Source organism: Melanerpes formicivorus, unplaced genomic scaffold (assembly GCF_026170545.1).
Source record: "Melanerpes formicivorus ecotype bairdi unplaced genomic scaffold, bMelFor1.0.p_v2 SCAF_47, whole genome shotgun sequence".
Lineage (NCBI taxonomy): Eukaryota > Metazoa > Chordata > Aves > Piciformes > Picidae > Melanerpes > Melanerpes formicivorus.
Genome location: NW_027142399.1, coordinates 3,583,851 through 3,606,476, shown reverse-complemented (window position 1 = coordinate 3,606,476; position 22,626 = coordinate 3,583,851). Strand labels below are relative to the sequence as shown.

General features: G+C 54.4%; 1 protein-coding gene across 1 annotated transcript; it reads left to right on the top strand.

The window, feature by feature from the left end:
• The first annotated feature begins 679 nt into the window (after positions 1-679).
• On the top strand, positions 680-19,336 carry ADAMTS8 (ADAM metallopeptidase with thrombospondin type 1 motif 8). Its single transcript, XM_068159919.1, has 9 exons — positions 680-1,309; positions 11,600-11,839; positions 12,085-12,217; positions 12,943-13,110; positions 13,287-13,585; positions 14,850-15,033; positions 15,643-15,815; positions 15,927-16,102; positions 18,194-19,336. The coding sequence occupies exons 1-9, from the start codon at positions 680-682 to the stop codon at positions 18,924-18,926; spliced, it is 2,736 nt and encodes a 911-aa protein (XP_068016020.1). The 3' UTR covers positions 18,927-19,336.
• The last annotated feature ends 3,290 nt before the right edge of the window (positions 19,337-22,626 follow it).

Here is a 22,626-nt window from a genome sequence, read left to right as displayed (position 1 = left end):
TGGCCTCAGATCCCATCCCAAAGTGGGTTGGTTTTGATTATTGGGGTTCTCTTTTTTAATCAGTTGTCTTTTTTTCCCCCTTTTTTTTTCCTAAATCTTTTTTTTCCCTCCTTTTTTCTCCTTTCCCCCTCTCCCCCCCTCCTTTTTTTTCTGCTCTTTGACTTTTATCTCTTCTTTCTTTTTTTTTTTGCTTTACTTTTTCTCTTCTGCCTTCTTGAAAACTTTTTTTTTCCCTCTCTTTTTTTTTTTTCCTTTCCTTTTTTAATTCCTCTTGGGCTTTTTATTTTTTTGTCTTCCACTTTTTTTTTTTTCCTTTTTCTTTTTTTACTCTTTATTTTTGGCCTTTATCTCCCTTCCTTTTTTTTTTTCCCTTCTTATTTCCCCTCTTATTTTTTTTTCTTTGCCTTTTTTTTTTTTTCTTTCCTTCCCGCTGACTTCTATTTTTTTTTTTCCCCTCTTACACTTCTCCTCCCCCAGGCTCTGGCTGGCAGGGGAGGGGAGAGAGAGTGTGTGTGTGTGTGGAAGGGGAGGCGGGTGGGGGGGACGGGACCAGCAGAGAGATCAAAAATAACCCTCTTATGTCAAAGCCGGGGAAGGGGGGGTGGGGGTGTGCAGAAAGTATAAATACGGCGGGGTTGGGGAGTCGGCACGGAGGCTGCGGGGGAGCCCGGCGGGGGCGATGGGGCGGCGGGGGGGGTTGCTGGGGGGCCGGGCTCCGCTCCATTTGCTGCTGCTGTGTCACGCCTGGGCGCTGCCGCCGCCGCCGCCCCCCCGGGAGGCTCAGCCGCTGCTGCCCGCCCGCCTGCCCGCACCCCCGGGCCAGCTCGCCCTCAGGCTGGCCGCTTTCGGCCGCTCCGTCGTGCTCCGCCTCCGCCCCGACGCCGCTTTCTTGGCACCCCGGCTCCGTTTCCAGCGCTTAGGGGGTCGCCGTTCCCCGGGTCGGAGCCCGCCGCGCCGGGGCTGCTTCTATTCGGGAAGCGTCGAGGGGAGCCCCGATTCCCCCGCCGTGCTCAGTCGCTGCGAGGCGGGGGGAGGTTTCCGAGCCGCTTTTCTCCTCGATGGCGACTCCTATGAGCTGCAGCCCCTAGGGCAGCCCTCGGGCAGCCCTCCCTGGAGACGCCTGCACCGCCTCCGGCGCCGAGCCGCCCCGCCGGGCACCCCCGGCCCCGCTGCTGCTGCCGGGGCCACCGGGATCGGCCCCGGGGAGCCGCTCCGCAGAGCCAAGCGCTTCGTGTCCCAGGCGCGGTTCGTGGAGACGCTGCTGGTGGCTGATGCTTCCATGGTGCGCTTCTACGGGGAGGAGGTGGAGGTAAGAGCTGCTGCTGTCCGCTGACCCCTCGTCCCTCCAACCCTGTCCTCGGTGACTCTCCATCTCTTCATTCTGCAGTTCCCTCTGTCCCTGTCACTCCTTCACCTCCATCCCCTTCCCTGTCCCCTATATGCCCTTCTGTCCTCTTCCTCTGCCCCTTCATCCCTCTGTCCTCTTCCTCTGCCCCTTCATCCCTCTGTCCCTTTCTCTGCTCCATCCCTGTTCTCGATGACTGTCCACCTCTTTCTCCTGCAGTTCCCTCTGTCCCCTCCATCCCCTCTATCCCCTTCATCTCTCCATCTCTCTGTCCTTCTGTCCTCACTGCCCCTTTATCCCTCGGTCCCCTTCATCTGGTCTGTCCCTCCCTCCTTGTCCTCAGTGACTCTCTAGCACTTCATCCTGCTGGTCCCCTCCATCCCCATCACTCTTTCACTTCTCTGTCCTCTCTGACCCTTCCATCTCCTTCCCTTCACCCCTCTGTCTCCTGCATCCCCTTCAACCCTCCATCCTCTCTCCTCTCCTACCCCTATGGCCATCGTCTCCCATCTCCACCCCTTCATCCCTTCCTGTCCCACTCACAACCCCAGCTCTCTGAGTTTCCTGACACCCCCGAGTTGCCCACAGCCAGGGTTGCCCACAGACCTGCAATGTCAGGGACCTTCCTGGTGACCAAATAGAGAGCTGGGGGCAGGGTGCTATGTCCTCACCTTTCCTTGCTGTGTAAGGGCTGTAAAAAGGCTGCAGAGTTGAACTGTTTGGGGTTCAGTCAGCATTTTGAGGACCTTTCCTCTGCACAGGCTGGCCATGGTGATGTCCAATCAGTCTGGCATACCCAAAGCTGAGGGACAGGGTGGTTAATGCCTTTCTTGCTGTGGGGAAAGAGCTGTGCTGCAAAGTGATGGGCTTAGCTCCCTTCCCACTAGCAGCTCTGGCCAAAGAGCAAACAAACCAGGGGCTGAGTGCAGTCCTGCTCCTGAGCCACCTGTTAGCAGCTGAGCAGATGCAGCAACCAGCTTTTCCCCCAGCCACTACCACGAGAAACTCTCCCTCTCCTTCAGCATGCTCCAGCTGTGGAGCTCCTGCCCACAGCCAGGTTTCATGTACACTCTGGGAGTGGAGATCAAGGTCTCTCCACCTCTGTATCTGTCTGCAGGGCTGTTGACCAGCTGGCACCAGGTTATTTTTTGTGCTTCTTGCAAAGCCAGCTCCCCACCACCGTGGCTTGGTCTGAAATACTCAGGTCTTTGCACCAAAGCTGCTCATCCTGGCTGGGCATGGGGCTGCTAGAGGAGTCTTGAGCTCAGCAAGGGGCAGTTGGGCAGCTGAACCCAGGGGCTTTGCTGTTTCTGTCCTCTTTAACCTTCCCCTCGGGGCTTCATCCAGCTTCTCCACTGCCTATTCTCCAGTGGTTTAATTCCAGCCCTGCTCAGGCAGGACTGGACCTTGAGAGATGCCAAATCTTGAAGCTCCAGCTGAATTCAGCTGCTCAGCATCACTCAGGTTTCTCTCCTTGCTTGGTTTTACTTGCATACCACCACACCAGGCTGGCAGGAGCAGTGAGGAGTTGAGGAGTGATGAATTCTGCCCTTGGAGACAACACCATCACAGCTCACAGCAGTCAAAATCCAGTTTGCAGTGGACTTATCTGAACACTCAAGCAACAAACATATAAATGGGGATGGAAATGGCTCTCCCCATGGTGTGAAGCTGGGTTTTGGTTCCCCAGGAGGGCAGGAAAAATAGTGTCAGTGCATCTTCTGGAAGCCAGTGGCTTGAAAGCAACACCCAGGGGTCTGCCTCCTGCTAAAACAAGGGAATGTATTTCAGGAGAAATCCTGATGCTGCCCAGCTTGAGCTAGGGGAAAAAAATCAACAACCCTCTGGGCAAATCTGTGCTGTGAGGCAGCTCTCAGGAGGCTGCTGAGCAGCAACCAAGGGGGTCTGAAATCCTGGGACCTTGCCTCGGTTTGGCTGCTACACCCCCGGGGGGTGGTGAGTGATGCTGCCTGGTAGGTCCATGACAGCCTCCTCAGTTAGCAGGAAGTTTCCATTCTGCTTAGTTGCCGTTTTACTACCTCCCTGTGCCCAAGAGCAGTGTCTCTGCATCACCTCTCAGGGTGTTTCCTGCTGATGGGAAGGAAAGCTTCAAAGCTCTCGGTTTGGATGAAGAGGGCAATCAGGGATGGAAGTATTTGGGAGCAAATTTCTGCTAGCTGTGGTGTAGCAGTGAAGGGAGGGGAGGGGGGAGGGGGAAAGCCACCTGCTGTGCTTCTGTGCCTTTTGTTCTCAGCCACGAAAAAATAAAGAGAGAAACCCAAAAAGCAGGGAGAAGCTGCTAGCTGAGGAGAGCAAATCCCCGTCTCACTTCTTCTCCCTGGGCATTCTGTGGGCCAAAGAAAACCCACATAAATAAATAACTAACTAGATAGGGGGATGGCTTGCTGGAGCTGCTGAGGTCTTAGAGAGCTGACTTAGGAGATGCCCAGGGAGCAGAAATGTTGAGTTAGAAGGAATCCTATTTATATAGTGACTTTTCTTCCCAGAACCACACTTTAATTACCAAATAGCTATTAAAGGTCACGAGCATTGTTTGTATTCCCAGCTAGTTTCTTGCATAAGCTGTAAAGAGCTCAAGAAGAAGTCACCAGAAGATGTGTTCAAGCACTGCAAGCTGTAATCAGTGCCATGCTGAATGCTGTTAATGATTTATTCCTAATCAATCCAAGCCTTATAGCTCAGCTGTTAACCTCATTTAGATAACAAGAGCTAAACTCTGCCTCCATTGATAGTCAGGGAAGTATTGATGGGGGAATATGATGCAGTGAGGGCAGGAGGGGGAAATGATGCAGTGAGAGCAGAGGCAGACCTGAAATTTGGGGGTTTAATTATTCTTCTGGCTTGATGCTTGCTGGAGATGGGGTGTTCAGGGTGGTGAGCAATAAGAGCTGTGAGCAGCTAGTAGGTCACGGAGGACTTGGCAGGATGGGACCTGCAGTGATTGGGAAGAGCCCAGAATCACAAAATGGTTTGGGTTGGAAGGCACCTTAAAGATCATCCAGCTCCAAACCCCCTGCCATGGACAGGGACACCTCCCACTAGCCCAAGTTGCTCAAAGCCTCATCCAAGCTGCTCTTCAACACCTCCAGGAAAGGGCCATCCACAACCTCCCTGGGCAACCTCTTCCAGTGTCTCTCCACCCTCACTGGAAAAAGTTTGTTTCTATCTCCAGTTTCAGTCTCCCTTCTTCCAGCTCAAGGCCACTGCTCCTCAGCCTATCACTACAAGCAGTTGTAAAAAGTCCCTCCCCAGCTTTCTTGTAGCCCACTTCAGGCACTGGATGAGTGTGAGTATGCAGGCTGGACATTTTTTTCCTGAGGAGAATCCAAAATGCCTGGAGGAGGGGGGAAAGGAGGCTGAGCATCACTAAGAGAGTTAAGTTGGGGGTTTGAGTAGGGGAAACTGAGGCAGGGGGTAGTGAAGGGCCTGATCCCTCTGCATGGAGGAGAAAGAGCAGTTGGGCTGAGCACCTGCAGCAGAGGCTGCACTTGCAGGGATGCCCTGCAAGTCTCAAGGGATGTCTGCTGAGACACCTCAAGTGGTTACCAAACCCATCCACAGCATTCCCAGCCAGTTGGCAGCAGAGCTGCATTCCTGTGGTGGGATTTCTCCAGCCTCTTGGGTGCAGATGAGACAAGTTTCCAAGGTTTCCTCTGCAAACATGATGGCTACGATCCCCTTCTCTTTCCCTCTTGCTCTTGTGAGTGAGGCAACTGCAATCCTTGACTCCAGGAACTGGGAATGACTGAGGGGCAGGGCAGAATCTGATCCATCTGATTAAGCCAGGATTCCTCACTCGGCTTCTGTGCTCATTCCAGGCAGATTTATGAGGGTTTAGGAGCACTGTTGGAATCCTTCCCCTCTAAAACCAGCTGAGTGCAGGAGTGTGTGGCACAGGCCACTGCTGGTGTCCCTCTGCCAGCTCTCCCACACCCTGCCTGGCCATCAAAGTGAGCTTGGAGGTAAAGCCAAAGGCACCCTGCAGCCTCAGGTCCCCTGGCATCCGGCTCCTAGGCTCACTTTAGGATATTTTGCAGCTTGAGTTGGTGAGTTTGCTTAATCCCTTAACAAAAGGAGCCTGAGCCCATCCCAAAGGCACCCAGGGTGGGATTAAAGGGGATCTTTGCAGAGGAAAAGGGAACCTGCCTTGATGCCACTGTCCCAGAGGAGGTGGCTGAGAGGAGACCTCATTACTCTCTACAACTCCCTGAAAGGAGCTTGCAGTGAGGTGGGGGTTGGGCTCTTCTCCCTAGTCTCAGGTGATAGAAGGAGAGGAAATGGCCTGAAATTGTGCCAGGGGAGGTTTAGGTTGGAGATGAGCTTTGCTGTAAGAGCGGTCAGGGATTGGAACAGGCTGCCCAGGGAGGTGGTGGAGTCCCCTGGAGGTATTTAAGAAATGTGTGGACCTGGCACTTGGGGACATGGTTTAGTGGCCATGGTGGTGCTGGGTGAAGGTTGGGCTGGATGCTCTCAGTGATGGTGCTGGGTGAAGATTGGGCTGGATGCTCTCAGTGCTGGTGCTGGGTAAAGGTTGGGCTGGATGAGGGTTGGGCTGGATGCTCTCAGTGGTGCTGGGTGAGGGTTGGGCTGGATGCTCTCAGTGCTGGTGCTGGGTGAAGATTGGGCTGGATGCTCTCAGTGCTGGTGCTGGGTAAAGGTTGGGCTGGATGAGGGTTGGGCTGGATGCTCTCAGTGGTGCTGGGTGAGGGTTGGGCTGGATGCTCTCAGTGATGGTGCTGGGTGAAGATTGGGCTGGATGCTTTCAGTGCTGGTGCTGGGTGCAGGTTGGGGTGGATGAGGGCTGGGCTGGATGCTCTCGGTGGTGCTGGGTGAGGGTTGGGCTGGATGAGGTTTGGGCTGGTTGCTCTCAGGCTGTGGTGGTGCTGGGTGAGGGTTGGGCTGGATGCTCTCAGTGCTGGGTGAAGTTTGGGCTGGATGCTCTCAGTGCTGGTGCTGGGTGCAGGTTGGGGTGGATGAGGGTTGGGCTGGATGCTCTTGGTGGTGCTGGGTGAGGGTTGGGCTGGATGCTCTCAGTGGAGGTGCTGGGTAAGAGTTGGCCTGGATGCTCTCAGTGTTGGTGCTGGGTGAAGGTGCTGGTGCTGGGTGAAGGTTGGGCTGGATGCTCTCGGTGGTGCTGGGTGAAGGTTGGGCTGGATGCTCTCAGGCTGTGGTGAGGGGTGGGCTGGATGCTCTCAGTGGTGGTGCTGGGTGAGGGTTGGGCTGGATGAGGTTTGGGCTGGTTGCTCTCAGGCTGTGGTGGTGCTGGGTGAGGGTTGGGCTGGATGCTCTCAGTGCTGGTGCTGGGTGAGGGTTGGGCTGGATGCTCTCAGTGCTGGTGCTGGGTGAGGGTTGGGCTGGATGCTCTCAGTGCTGGTGCTGGGTGAGGGTTGGGCTGGATGCTCTCTGAGGGTTTTTCCACCCAAAGCAGTTCTGTGCTTCTCTGCTCCGGCACCGCTGCTGCCTCTCCTCTGGGATTCGTCCCCGGGGTGTGACCCTGAGCCTGCATCCGTTTTGCTGCGCGGGCTTGGAGGAGCAGGCAGCCTCCTGACATGTTCCCCTGGCCGCTGCACTTCGCTTCCTCACGTCACCCCATAATGTCCACCAGCTGCTGCGTTCCAGCCCCGCCGCTGGCGCAGTGACCGCCTATTAGCCAGGGCTTCGGAATGAAAGGCTCAGCCTGAAGGGAACCAGCTCCCACCGACACAACCCGGCAGCCAACTGCAGTCTTCCTATCCCTGGGATGCTCTCAGGACTTTGGGGGGGGGGGGTTCAGCCATGTCTGCAAAGAAGTGGTGCCCATCCTCTGCGTGCCTCAGTTTCCCCCACCCTGGAAAAGGGTAACCTGAGTAGCCAACAGACAAGTACGAGGTGGGGGAGGGAAAAATCAGGTGGCAAAGAGAAAAAGGTTGAGGTAGTGAGATGGGAAGGGAGGAGAGCAGCCAGGCAGGCTGGATGGGGGTCCCTCTTCGCCTCCAGCTTGCCCCCCATCCTCCTCGGCTGCTGCTTATGTTTGTGGAAGGAGATTCTTGGCGCGGGCTTCAAACCGCAGAGGGAGGTTGGCAGGGTGGCCACTGGCCGCTGTGGGTATCCCAGCTGGGGGGGAGCAGGGAGGCTAGCATGCAGCCATGGCTTTGGGGGAGTGAGACAAGCTGGGATCTGTTTTTACCAGTTGTTTTCTTTTATTTAGAGCCGGGCAGCCCTCGCATCTGACCTTGTGTTTCGCTTCCTTCCATCTGCCTGCGCTCCAGAAACTGCTGCCGCCTTAGCTTGTTTGGGGATTCTTTTGCTCTCCTCCCAGTTTCTGGCTATTAGGGAGAAAGGAGAAAGGAGGGATAAAAAAAACAACAACAACAACAACAAAAAAAATACCCCAGCAACCCTAGGGACAACCAAACCAACCTACAGCCCCAGGCTGAGCTGAGCTTTAACCTCCGCGGAGCGTGTCGGAGGGAAACGAGCTCCGCTGGGGTGCCGCGCGGGTGCTCCCCTGCCAGCCGTCTGCTCCCCTGCCAGCCGTCTGCACTGGGTGGGTCTGGGGCTATTAGATCATTGTGTGCATACCACAGTCGTAGTTAATGTCTGTGGAGCAGCTTCTCCTCCCCCAAAACAATAATAATAGTTAAAGAAAGGGGAAGAAGTGCCCCCAACCCTCCCTCCCCCCCGCCCCAGTTTGTGGATCTCTGCAGAACTCAGCTTCTGAGTGGTTCCCACGGAGGAGAATGCCAGCAGACATTTTGCAAGTCAGTATCAGGAGGTGAAATCCAACTTGAGCAGGTTAAAACCAACCCTTTCAGCTCCCCTTGCTCTCATTCCTCTTTGTTCTTTTCTTTCCCAAGCGTGCCCTTTGCTGCTGGTAGCCTCGTGCTGGGCAGTGCTGGTGGTACCTGCGTGCCTGGCTTGGGGCTCTCTCCCAAGCAAGTGATGCTGTGGCAGGAGGCATGTCAGAGCTGTAGTGATGTAGAGGCCTCTGGATCAAAAAGCATCTCCTTTCATTATGAGGGGGAAATGGGTGGAATTTAATCATCTAAAGAGTAAAGAGAGGGATTGCAGCCAGGGTTTTAAAAAGAGGTTCATCACCAGGCTGTGATGCTCATACCTGGCCATAAAAGCAGCACAGGAGGCAGAGGAGGGGTGCTCCTGCAATCCTCTTAGGCTTGAGCTGATGTCCTCTTCCCTCCAGAGCAGGTAATGGGGTGATTTTTCCAGCTGTATTTACCAGCTGGACAGAAATCCTGCCAAGATCCCCTGGGATGGTGCTTGGAAATGGCAGGGCTCCTTGCAGGGCTCTGCAAGGAGGCAGAAACCAAACCATCTGCACCACTGGGCTCCCCAAACATGACCCCGTGGCTGCCCCACATTTGATCCCAATCTTCTCCTCAGCCTTGAGAAGGAAACCTTGGAGAAGACTACATTCCCTCCTTGGTGGTTCATGAAGCCAGAACCTGCTTACAAAAGCATGGGGAAGATGGGACAGGAGAGATTTAGCTTGTCCAAAGCCAGAAGTGCTCATTCAGCCGCTCCTGAGCCCTGGAGATCACTTAATTTGCTTTTGGCCCCAGTTCCAAACCTGTGTCTGAGCCAAGGAGGTGCAGGTGGATTGCTGCTCTCCAGCCAGGGTCCATCCAAACCCCAACCAACTCCAGCACAGTGCAGGGATGGGTATAAATAGACACCAGATGGTGGAACAAGTGAAGCTGACCTTTTAATCTGCACTAAATAGCTGTTTGTTCAGTTCCTATTCCATCTTCACCTTCCAGATGCAGGGAAAGTGAACGGATGTTTCCCTCTGTTCCTGCTCCTGAATGAGCTTCTGGGCTGGATGGAACCCTGGGAATGTGAGGGTTGGCGTCCTGTGGGATTTGTGGTAGGGACCTAGAGCTCCCAGCTACCAGGATGGAGAGAAACTTGCAATGGGATAGAAAAGGGTGGGGCAGGATTTGCTTCCTTGGAAAAGATGGATGATCCCATAGGATCATCAAGGTCAGAAAAGACCTCTGAGATCATCAACCCAACACCGCCATGCCCATGGCCTGAAGTGCCACCAGAGCCCTTCCAGGTCTTCATGTGTGTCATTTCAGGAAGGCTTTGTGGCATTTTTAGGATGGTTCCCAATGGATTTTCCCCATGGGGTAAACAATGCCCCATGGGGATCTCTCCTGGGACTCTTGCCTTGGAGGTGGCTTCCCTGTGACATTTCTGACATGCTTTGGGCTGGGAGGTGAGTCGTGGCTGGCCAGTCTACATAAACCAGGCTACTCAGTGCTCACATCACCCTTACTGGGGCCTGCCCTTGGATAATGAGCTGGGGACAACTTGGGCTACATCCCACTGAAGGAAAACAGCTGCTTACATGGAGCTGCCAGTGCTGGGATGAAATGTGACAGAGGGACTGAAAAGAGCCCCAGGTGCCCTGGGCGAGCAGCTCTTGGTGCTATCACTGGTAGGGCAGGGGGAGGCATCTCCCTCAGCATCTCCCCCTCAGCATCTCCCCCTCAGCATCTCCCCCTCAGCATCTCCCCCTCAACATCTCCCCCTCAACATCTCCCCCTCAACATCTCCCCCTCAACATCTCCCTCAACATCTCCCTCAGCATCTCCCCCTCAGCATCTCCCCCCTCAGCATCTTCCCCCTCAGCATCTTCCCCCTCAACATCTCCCCCTCAACATCTCTCCCTCACCATCTCTCCCTCACCATCTCTCCCTCACCATCTCTCCCTCACCATCTCTCCCTCACCATCTCTCCCTCACCAGCATCTCCCTCACCAGCATCTCCCTCACCAGCATCTCCCTCACCATCTCCCTCACCATCTCCCTCACCATCTCCCTCACCATCTCCCTCACCATCTCCCTCATTTGCCAGGAAAAAGGCATTTTGTGCATAAACCCCAGCAGCAGCACGATGGATGAGCCTGAAAAGCCAGCTCCACCCAGGAACCAGGGATTATTCCAAGGAAGGGGGGGGAAGAAACTGATCCCTCAGAGAGGTCTTTCCTGAGCCCTGGCAGTTTAATTAGCGTGGCTGGAGCGAGACCGTGGGGTGTAATTTGTCTGGGGAGGAGAGAAGCCACTTTCTCTTTCCCAATACTTTATTGTGTAATAGCTGCATTTTTCTCTCCTGACTGTGGGGCTGGGAGTGAGTGCCAAGCAGAGGAGGAATTTTGATGCTCAGATAAGATGTTTACATCAGCCTAAACATCGCTGGCGCGTTTGACATATTAAGTCATCTCTGGGCGTCCCAGTTGCCCCAGCACTGCCTGCTGCTGGGTGAAGACTCATCCATCAAAGTGCTTTGTTCCCACTGAGGACAGTGTGGGTCCAAACCCTGCCAAGCAGCACGGGCAGGACATGCACAGCAATGCAAAGGGTGGTTTTCCACCAGGGAGGTGTTTGTGCAGGAAGGCTGCCAGAGTTTGGGGCTGCTCAGCCTGGAGAAGAGAAGGCTCCAGGGAGACCTCAGAGCAGGCTTCCAGTACCTGAAGGGGGCTACAACAAAGCTAGGGAAGGACTTTTGACAAGGACTGGGAGTGATAGGAGGGGGGGGAATGGATTAAAGCTGGAAAAGGGCAAAATTTAGTCTGGAGATTAGGAAGAAATTCTTTCCAGTGAGGGAAACAGGTTGCACGGGGAGGTTGTGGATGCCCCTCCCCTGGAGGTGTTCAAGGCCAGCTTGGATGAGGCCTTGAGCAACCTGGGCTGGTGGAAGGTGGAAGGGGTTGGAACTAGGTGATCTTTAGGGTCCTTTTCAACCTAAACCATTCTATGCATCTATGAATAAACTGTTCTTGCCCCAGGGCAGCCAGGGCAGAGTTAATGATTTGGGAATATGCAAGAGCACTTGCAGGGACTTGTGAGATTGTCCCAAAGGGTTTCTGGGTGCAAAAGGTTCATGGCAGGTGAAGAAGGTGACGAGGGGTTGGGTATGTCCTGCCTGCCCTTCCTGCTGGCACGAGGTGTAAAGTATCAAGTACAGAAAGGGCAGCACTTGTCCATCAACCCAGGTTGCTGCCTGAGCTGGGCTGGATGTGTTTGGCTTCCTACAGCAGGTTGATGTCTCCTTTCTTCTCCTTTCTTCTCCTTTCTTCTCCTTTCTTCTCCTTTCTTCTCCTTTCTTCTCCTTTCTTCTCCTTTCTTCTCCTTTCTTCTCCTTTCTTCTCCTTTCTTCTCCTTTCTTCTCCTGAGAGCCCTGTGGCAAACCTTTCACCCAGGCTTTGCCTGCCCCTCTCTTTCCCTGCAGAACCACGTCCTGACCCTGATGTCCATGGCTGCTCGCATCTACAAACATCCCAGCCTGAAGAACTCCATCAACCTGGTGGTGGTGAAGGTGCTGGTGGTAGATGAGGTGGCAGCAGGGCCGGAGGTGTCTGACAATGGTGGCCTCACCCTGCGCAACTTCTGCAGCTGGCAGCAAAAGTTCAACCCCCCGAGCGACCGGCACCCAGAGCACTATGACACTGCCATCCTGCTGACCAGACAGGTCTGAAGGGTCCCTTGGGGATGCTCTGGGGAGAGGAAAGGGTTTGAGGTCTCCTTGGGTGGAGAGGAGAGGTGCTTCCCATTCTGCAAAGGATGGAGCTTGGGGCAAAGCCACAGGGGAGGTGGTTGTGCTTGGGCTGCAGAGCACCACTGGGTTGCTGCTTTGAGACTGGGGTGCTCACTGGGGTGCTGATTGTTGGACCTCCTCACCTCACCTTATCCCTCCTTGGTGCTGCCACCAAACAGGACTTCTGTGGCCACCAGAGCTGTGACACGCTGGGGGTGGCAGACATCGGCACCATGTGCGACCGCAACAAGAGCTGCTCGGTGATTGAGGACGAGGGCTTGCAGGCAGCCTACACCCTGGCTCATGAACTGGGTAAGGCATCCCTCTCCCACCAGGCTTTCTGCTCTTCCAGCCCTGCTGCTGGGAAGTGATGTAGCACAGCCCAGCATCAGCCTCTCCTGGCTGGGTACCACCTGCCAAGGCTTGGGCAGCACTGGGGAGGTTCTGGCACTGGCAGAATCATAGAACAGTCTTGGTTGGAAATGACTTCTAAAGCCATTGAGTCCAACCATCAACCTTAGACCACCATGGCCATTAAACCATGTCCCCAGCTGCCATGGCCACAGGTTTCTTGAACACTTCCAGGGGTGGTGACTCCACCACCTCCCTGGGCAGCCTGTTCCAATCCCTGACCACTCTTGCAGCTCCTAATCTCCAACCTAACCCTCCCTTGGCACAATTTCAGGCCATTTCCTCTCATCCTATCACCTGAGACCAGAGAGGAGAGACCAGACCAACCTCCTTTCTGAAGTTCCTAAGTTGGTGTAGAAGTGTGATGAGCCATGACCTGAGGCCAAGCACCTCTCCCCCTTGGCTGGCCACTCCTAGAGCTGTGCTGGCTCATCTGGGCTGCTTTGCCCTGCGTGCAGCAGGCTGCACCTTTGAGGCAGAGCAGGCACCATTTTGGTCATGGCTTCTGATTTAGCAAAGCAAAGAGCTCCTGCAGCAGCTGCTTGGCTGTTCCCATCTGCCCACACATCACCTGCAGCAGAGCAGGGGCTGGGAGGCTGGAGCTCACAAAGCTCTCTGCTCCCCAGGTCACGTACTCAGCATGCCCCACGATGACTCCAAGACCTGTGAGCGGCTCTTTGGGCCCCTTGGGAAGCACCATATGATGGCTCCTCTCTTCATCCACTTGAACAAGACCCAGCCCTGGTCTCCTTGCAGTGCCATGTACCTCACCGAGTTCCTGGATGGAGGGCACGGTAAGGAGCCTCATCCCTCAGCACAGCCTTTTCCTTAGTTCCTCAGGCCCTCTGCAGTGCATGGAGGGATGTGTGGGGTGAAGCACTCCTCAAATCAGAGCACAGACAGAGCTTTTGGGTGTCCTGCTGGGTGCAACCCATGGCATCAAGCCTTGACACATCTCTGTCCTGCCCAGGTGACTGCTTGCTCGATGCTCCAGCTGATCCCCTCTCCCTCCCTGCCGAGCTGCCTGGCCAAGGAGCCCTGTACAGCCTGGACCAGCAATGCCAGCAGATCTTTGGCAAGGACTTCCAGCACTGCCCCAACACCACGGAGGAGGACATCTGTGCCCAGCTCTGGTGCAGGACAGGCAGTGGGGAGCCCCTTTGCCACACCAAGAATGGCAGCTTGCCATGGGCTGATGGCACCCCCTGCAAAACCAGTGGGCTGTGCTGGGATGGACACTGCCTGCCACAGGACGCCCTGCAGCCCCAGGTAATAGAATCATAGAATCATAGAATTATCAGGGTTGGAAGGGACCTCAAGGATCACCTAGTTCCAACCCCCCTGCCATGGGCAGGGACACCTCACACTACAGCAGGTTGCTCAGAGCCACATCCAGCCTGGCCTTAAAAACCTCCAAGGATGAGGCTCCTACCACCTCCCTGGGCAACCTGTGCCAGTCTCTCACCACCCTCATGGGGAACAACTTCTTCCTAACATCCAGTCTGAATCTACCCATTTATTTGATCCCCTTGGAGGATGAAGCCCTGAAATAAAAGGAATGAGGAGGGATTGGGGACAGATGGGCTAGGGGTTGACCTTTTGGGATTCCCAGACCTCTGACCACAGTCCTGCCATCTGAATCAGCTTTGGGACTGGCTGATCTGTTTGTTGGCTGTCACAGAATTGCTTTGCTTGGAAAAGACCTCCGAGGTGATCCAGTCCAACCTTCAACCTAAGACCACTGTGGCCATAAAACTGTGTCCCAAAGAGCCACATCCACACATTTCTTGGACACCCTCAGGGATGCTGACTCCCTGGGCAGCCTGTTCCAATGCCTGACCACTCTTGCAGCAAAGAAATTCTTCCTAATCTCCAACCTAAACCTCCCCTGGCACAATCTCAGGCCATTTCCTCTTGTCCTATCACCTGATACTAGGGAGAAGAGACCAACCTCCACCTCATTCCAACCTCAGCTTCTCCTCACAAGAGCTGTTCTCTAGATCCTTCTCCAGCACTGCCAAGTCCACCATGCCCCTCAGCAGCACATCTAGATGCCTGTCTCCTTCAGCAGCTCTTTTTTATCAGTGGCAGCTCATAGATAAAACCCTGCTGTGCCTTTCCCCAGGGCTTGGGCTGGTCTGAGCCAGAGCAAGCAGCCACAGCTCTGCCCTTAAACCATTACTTAGGAAGTTCCATCAGAACATGAGGAGGAACTTTGAGGGTGGTAGAGCACTGGAACAGGCTGCCCAGAGAGGTGGTGGAGTCTTTATCTCTGGAGTCATTCAAAACCTGCTTGGATGTGTTCCTGTGTGACTTGTAGGTGACCCTGCCTTGGCAGGGGGGTTGGACTCGGTGATCTCCAGAGGTCCCTTCCAACCCTTCCCATTCTGTGATACTGTGAGAGGAGCTGGGGGTAGAATTTAGCTCTGCTCCAGACCTTTGGTCACTCTAGTGGCAAGCAGCCAGGGGTGGATGGGCTCAGGGATGGATGGGCTCAGGGATGGACCTAGCAGCTTCTCATGGTCTCTTGCAGCCGGTGGTGGATGGTGGCTGGGGCCCATGGAGCCCCTGGGGCTCCTGCTCCCGGACCTGTGGAGGTGGTGTGCAGTTCTCCTACCGGCACTGTGACAGCCCCAAGCCCCAGCACGGGGGCAGGTACTGCGAGGGCCAGCGTGCCAAGTACCAGTCCTGCCACACTGAGGAGTGCCCACCTGATGGTAAGCCCAGCTCTGCAGAGCCACCCATCCACCCCCCAAAGGGGTTCCCAAAGGTGTGTTCAGCTCCCACCCCACTCTCTCCAGGACCCACCACCAGGGACTGCTCTGCTCTCCCTTGAATATTCACCTTGGGTTTGGAGAGCCTTTTGCTGGGGGTTCTGATCCCCTCTGGTTGGGTGGGAAGTGCTGTGGCATCCCCCCTGTGCTTGCACACCCACCACATGCTCCTGCTGTCCTTGGCTTGCTACCACATCTCCACCATAGAATCCTGGAAGCATTTTGGTTGGAAAGGACCTTTCAGATCATTGAGTCCAACCATTCTCTCTGTGCTAAAACATATCCCTCAGCACCACATCTCTGTAGCTTTGGAGCACCTCTGGGGATCAGGATTCAACCACTTCCCTGAGCAGTCCAGTGGTAGAGCAACCTTTCAGGTTTCATTCTTCTGATGGCCAACCTAAGCCTCCCCTGGTGCAACCTGAGGCTATTTCCTCTTCTCCCACACCTTGTAACTGGGGACAAAAAAATAAGGTGACCAACTGTGGCCAAGGGCAGTGGTTCTCACCAGTTTTTTGGAGCTTTTGGGCCACATTTAGGCATTCCTTCCAGGCAAGAGCTTTCGGGAGCAGCAGTGTGAGAAGTACAACAGCTACAACTTCACGGACCTGGAAGGGAACCTCCTGGAGTGGGTCCCCAAGTACGCAGGAGTGTCACCCCGAGATCGATGCAAGCTCTTTTGCCAGGCCAGAGGAAGGAGTGAATTCAAAGTCTTTGAGGCCAAAGTAAGACACCTGGTGGTGGTCATTAATATCCTCCCTCATTACCCCACCTCAGACCCAACCCACGCAGCCAACCGTGCCCCTAACTGCTCCTCCCCGTCCCCTCTTTCCTAGGTGATCGATGGCACGTTGTGTGGGCCAGAGACCCTCTCCATCTGCGTCCATGGGCAGTGCATCAAGGCTGGCTGTGATCACATAGTTGGGTCCTCCAAGAAGCTGGACAAGTGTGGGGTGTGCGGTGGCAATGGCTCAACGTGCAGGAAAATATCTGGCTCGCTCAACCGATCCAAGTAAGGGGAGAAAGGGGCTGCAGGGATGGGCTTGGGGAGGAGAAGATGTTGACTTGTCCAGGGAAGGGTAACAAAGCTGGGGAGGGGTTTGGAGCACAGCCCTGTGAGGAGAGGCTCAGGGAGCTGGGGTTGCTTAGCCTGGAGAAGAGGAGGCTCAGGGGAGACCTCATTGCTGTCTACAACTACCTGAAGGGAGGTCGTAGCCAGGTGGGGGTTGGTCTCTTCTCCCAGGCCAGCAGCACCAGAACAAGAGGACACAGTCTCAAGCTGTGCCAGGGGAGGTTTAGGCTGGATGTTAGGAAGAAATTCTTCACAGAGAGAGAGACATTGGCCATTGGAATGTGCTGCCCAGGGAGGTGGTGGAGTCACCATCACTGGAGGTGATGGTTTAGGAGGAGACTGGATGGGGTGCTTGGTGTCATGGTTTAGTTGCTTAGATGGTGTTGGGTGATAGGTTGGACTTGATGATCTTGAAGGTCTTTTCCAACCTGGTCTGGTCAGATCTATTCTACTCTATTCCCATCTTTCTCCTTCCTTCTTTCTTCGTTCCAGCTGTGCAAAGCTGGTCAGGCTTTGGAACAGGCTGCCCAGGTGGGTGGTGGAGACACCATAGAATAGAACAGAACAGAACACAACACCATCCCTGGAGGTGTTCAAGAAATGTGTGAACATGGCACTTTGGGACATGGTTAGTTTACCCCCTGTAATGGGCACTTGTTTGACCACACCTTGAGTACTGGGTTCAGTTTTGAGCCCCTCACTCCAAGAAGGACATTGAGGGGCTGGAGAGTGTCCAGAGAAGGGCAAGGAAGCTGGTGAAAGGTCTGGAGAACAGGGCTGGGAAGGAGCAGCTGAGGGACCTGGGGGTGTTTAGTCTGGAGAAAGGAGGGCTGAGGGAAGACCTCATTGCTCTCTACAGCTCCCTGAAAGGAGATTGGAGTGAGCTGGGGTTTGGTCTCTTCTCCCTAGTCTCAGGTGATAGAAGAGGAAATGGCCTGAAATTGTGCCAGGGCAGGGTTAGGTTGGGCATTAGAAGAAGTTTCTTCCCAGAAAGGGTTCTCAAGCACTGAGACAGGCTCCCTGGGAGGTGATTAAATCCCCATCCTTGGAGGAGATTAAGAGAGGCAGAGATGTGGTGCTGGGGGACATGGTTTAGCACCAGCTTTGGCAGAGTTAGGTGGGACTCAATGTTCTGAAAGGCCTTTTTCCAACCAAAATGATTCTCTGATTAACCAGGGTTTGCAGCCATGCAAATGCCTTGCAGCAGCCTGGTCTACCTCCCCAGACTCTGGAGCTCAGGTGGTTTCCAGGGCAGCATTTTTACAAGCCAAACAGTTTACTCCCTGGTGGAGACACCAGGATGGGCTCAGGCCATCAGTGTGAGTAAATCTGCTACCCTGAGGAGTTTCCAGTGTGAATCTCACCCTGGTGCAGCGAGCTGGGCACACATTTTGAGGGCTGATGTGGGATAGAAGGAGCTCAATAACTTTTCCCTGGGTTTAGGGGTGAATTGCAATCCTGGGACGCCGAGGCAACCACTTCCCTCACCCAAGATCTCCGTTGCTTTGCCAAGGAGTTGAATTTCAGGCTTTTGTTGAAAAGATGGGAACAAAAGCCCAACATGTCCAGTTCCATGCAGGGAGGTGACTCATGCAGCCAAATTAGATTTCCTAAATTGTTTCCTTCCAGGGAGCCAGCTGAAATGGGGCTTCCACTCTCCTATGAATTATTTGTGGTTGACTAAAGAGAGATTAGCATGGGAGCTACAGCCAAGAAGAGATCCCATTAAGATCGGGGTTAAGGAGGCCAGGGTGACTGAGAGCAGGCTTTGACCTGAAGGTTTTGTTCCAAAACACTCTGAACCTAATTACTGACCACAGCATCAGCCACGGGGCTGTGTGGGAAATGATCCTGCTGGCCACATGGCCTGGAGCACACCGGGGTGGGGGGCATTTTCTTTTCCAGCTCCTGAGTGCTCTGGGTTACAGAGGAAGTGCTTCAGAGCCATGATCCCACTCACCAAGTGCTCTCCCCTGCATGGATCTCCTCTTAAGCCCTGTACAACAGCCATGTTCCCTTTGCTTCCTGCAGATATGGCTACAATGACATCGTCACCATCCCTGCCGGGGCAACCAACATCGACATCAAGCAGCGCAGCCACCGAGGGGTCCGTCACGATGGGAACTACCTGGCCCTGAGGACCCTCGAGGGCAAGTACCTGCTGAATGGCAACTTCTCCATCTTGGCCATGGAGCAGGACATCCCCATTAAGGGGACCATCCTGAAATACAGCGGCTCCATGACGACCCTGGAGAGGCTGCAGAGCTTCCAGCAGCTCCCAGAGCCCCTGACTGTCCAGCTGCTGACCATCGCCAGCGAGGTCTTCCCACCCAAAGTCAAGTACACCTTCTTCATCCCCAAGGATGTCCCCTTCAGCAAGCCAAAAGGCAAAGAGAAGAAGTCAGCCAACGTCATCCGCCCGATGCTGACCTCCCAGTGGGTGCTGGGCGACTGGTCCGAGTGCTCCAAGACCTGTGGCTCCGGCTGGCAGAGGCGGACGGTGGACTGCCGGGATGTGGAGGGTCAAACCTCCTCCGCCTGCGACCGAGCCCTCAAGCCTGAGGACATCAAGCCCTGCGGAGACGTCCCCTGCCCGCTCTGGCGCCTGGGGCCCTGGTCCCCCTGCTCCCAAACGTGCGGCGAGGGCGTGCGGACGCGCAGCGCCTCCTGCATCGACTACACCGGGCAGCTCACCGCCCCGGGGAAGTGCAGCTCCCCAGGGCCACCGCCAGCCACCGCCCCCTGCCTGCTCCGGCAGTGCTGAGCCGTGCCACGCCGGGACAGGATGGCCAGGGCGCCGCGGGCTTCTTCAGCAGACAGACAACCACTCTCCAGTGCCTCATCCCCACCCCAGTGATGTCTACCTCAGAGGGGGAAATAACAGCAGCAAAACAAGGAGGAATCAAGGAATCACTTCTTTCCTTTCCCCCCTTTCCTTCCTTCCTTCCCCTCCTTTCCCCCCTTCCTTCCTTTCCCCTCCTTTCCCCCCTTCCTTCCTTTCCCCTCCTTTCCCCCCTTCCTTTCTTGCTTCCTTTCCCCCCTTCCTTTCTTCCTTCCTTTCCCCCCTTCCTTCCTTCCTTCCTTTCCCCTCCTTTCCCCCCTTCCTTCCTTCCTTCCTTCCTTCCTTCCTTCCTTCCTTCCTTCCTTCCTTCCTTCCTTCCTTCCTTCCTTCCTTCCTTCCTTCCTTCCTTCCTTCCTTCCTTCCTTCCTTCCTTCCTTCCTTCCTTCCTTCCTTCCTTCCTTCCTTCCTTCCTTCCTTCCTTCCTTCCTTCCTTCCTTCCTTCCTTCCTTCCTTCCTTCCTTCCTTCCTTCCTTCCTTCCTTCCTTCCTTCCTTCCTTCCTTCCTTCCTTCCTTCCTTCCTTCCTTCCTTCCTTCCTTCCTTCCTTCCTTCCTTCCCCTTCCCTTCCTTCCCCCCTTCCCCCCTTCCTTCCCCCCTTCCCCCCTTCCTTCCCCCCTTCCCCCCTTCCTTCCCCCCTTCCCCCCTTCCTTCTCCCCTTCCCCCCTTCCTTCCCCCCTTCCCTCCTTCCTTCCCCCCTTCCTTCCTTCCTTCCCCCCTTCCTTCCTTCTTTCCCCCCTTCCTTCCCCCTTTCTTCCTTCCTTCCCCCCTTCCTTCCCCCCTTCCTTTCTTCCTTCTTTTCCCCATCTTTCCCCCCTTCCTTCCTTCCTTTCCCCTCCTTTCCCCGCTTCCTTCCTTCCTTCCTTCCTTTCCCCCTCCTTTTCCCTCCATCCATCCCTCCTTTTCCCCCTTCCTTTCCTTCTTCCTTTCTGGCTGGCAACTTGTCCAACATGGCTGTGCAGACTCTGTTTGGAAGCTCCACTGGAGAAGCAGAGCCTGGCTTTGACCTTGTCCCATCCCAGCTGCAGGTCGAGGAGGTGCAGGGTGGGTGGCTTTGCTGATACAATTGGGAATCCCTTTGCAAAAGGCTTGGGTCTGGTTGCTGTCTCCTCCCTGCAGTGGTGTGGGTGTTTCTGGAGCACGAGGAGTGTTTTATCAGCTGTCGGGTTTAGTTTGGGAGATAACTCACTTGTTTGGCTGGGAGCAGGAGGGCCACATCCTGCCACACATTAGGCAGGAGGACAGATGAGATGGTCGTTGGTTGCTTCTACTGAATTTACAACCTACAAGGGGGCAAACCTCTGCCTCCAACCCCTTCCCCCTCTATCCCCCAACACGTCCCCTCAGCCTCTGCAGAGTTATTCCTAGAGCTGCAGCCCCATGCCTCAACTTCCCCAGCTCTAAAACCAAGGTTTAATTCCACCCAGTCTGGCTTTCAGTCCTACCATGGGGATTAACTCATTACCAGCTCTGTAGTGCTTGGACGGTGATGTGGCCTGTTGTCACACTCCATCCCCCCACTCTGCACACTTGGGTGTGCCAGCCTTTCCTCTCCCATCCTCAGCTCTCAGTCCCTTGCATGCTCATTTTCATAGCTTTGTTTAGATTTTGGAAAGAATTTGGCTTGCAGCAGGGATGAGCCCAGGATCTGCAGCTGCTGAGCCTCTCCCCACCCCCACCGTGGTGCCTGCTCCTCACCTCTGCTCTCCTGGGATACAGGGAGATGCTTGGATCTGGTGTCAGGCTCCAGCTCTGCCTGAGCAATTGCAGTGTAGAACCGAGCCTGGCAAGGCTGGAGCTGTTCCTCCTTGGCTGGGAACTGCCAGACTCCCTGTCCCCAGCCCGGCTGCAGCTGGCTGCCCAGCCCCTGAACTTTCCCCCTTTCCAAAGTGATCTCCGTCCATGTGCTGGCAGCAGCTGCTGCCTGGGGAGCAGGGATGGAATTTGGGAAGGCTTTTTGATGAACAATTCAGTACCTCCAGGCTGCTCTCTCCGTGCCCCTTGCTGCTTGCCTGCAGATACCTGCACCATGCCTTGGCTCCCCCTTTTGGCAGCAAAAATGCTGAATTGCCAGTGGGGAAAAGCTTTTTCCTCATGGGCATGGGAGAAGGACTAGAGGAAGATGAATTGATTTTACAATGCCTGAGCTTCTTCATTTACATTTGTGGGGTGAAGCCTTTTCCCTGTCCCTTCTGCCTGAACTAAGCTCCTTTATCTCCCTGGCCAGACAGCTTTGGGATGGGACTGTGGGGTGAGCTGCCTTCCCAAAAGCTGTGCCAAAACCCCCTAACACTGATGTGAAAACCCAAGATATTAATGTTTTCATCCCCTGTAGGTGATTCCTAATGAAACCAAGGGGGCTACAGCCAAGGACTGAGGGTACTGAGGGCTTGACTCCAAACGAAAAACAATAGAGGCCAGCTGCAGAGTTTGGATGCAGAGCTGTTTGGGTTGTGTTCAGACCTACCTTGGGGCAATGTTCTTCGTCTGCTAATTAATCTCCAGGAATTTCAGCCCTCTCTCTGGCTCTAACAAATAGCTGGATGCTAAAGTCATGTTGCCTTGCAGGGTTATTTTCTTTCTCCCCCTTTGAGCCTAAGCGAGGGTTTTCACTCAGAGGCCGGCGTGTGTTTTCTCTCTGCTGTCACAACCAGCATTTAGGATGGGTCAGAAATTTTCAGCCTGAGACCATGCCAAAGAAAATGTCTGCATTTATCACACAGGAGTCCTGCAGGCCAAGGGTCTCTTCCAGTTTTTCATATTCACTGTGTGGTCGCTTAGCTGGGGCTTCCTAGTTGCAAAAAACTCCCTTCCTAGAGGCAAAAATGCTGCCTAGGTTCAAGCTTCCATCCTAGAGGCAAAAATGCTTCCTAGGTTCAAGCTTCCCTTCCTAGAGGCAAAAATGCTTCCTAGGTTCAAGCTTCCCTTCCTAGAGGCAAAAATGCTGCCTAGGTTCAAGCTTCCCTTCCTACAGGCAAAAATGCTTCCTAGGTTCAAGCTTCCCTTCCTAGAGGCAAAAACTCACCTTCCTGGATACAAAAATGCTTCCTAGGTTCAAGCTTCCCTTCCTAGAGGCAAAAACTCCCTTCCTGGATGCAAAAAATGCTTCCTAGGTTCAAGCTTTCCCTTCCTAGAGGCAAAAAACTCCCTTCCTGGATGCAAAAATGCTTCCTAGGTTCAAGCTTCCCTTCCTAGAGGCAAAAATGCTTCCTAGGTTCAAGCTTCCCTTCCTAGATGCAAAAATTCCCTTCCTGGATGCAAAAATGCTTCCTAGGTTCAAGCTTCCCTTCCTAGAGGCAAAAAAATGCTTCCTAGGTTCAAGCTTCCCTTCCTAGAGGCAAGATCTCCCTTCCCAGATGCAAGATCTCCCTTCCCAGATGCAAGATCTCCCTTCCCAGATGCAAGATCTCCCTTCCCAGATGCAAGATCTGCTTTCCCAGATGCAAGATCTCCCTTCCCAGATGCAAGATCTCCTTTCTTCAATGAAAAAAAAAACAAACTTCCTAAATGCAAAAGCTCCAATCCTAGATGCAGAAATTCCCTTCCTACATGCAGAAACCCCTTCCAAGATGCAAAGCTCCCCCTTCCTAGATGCAAAGCTTCCCTTCCTAGATACAAAAACTTCCT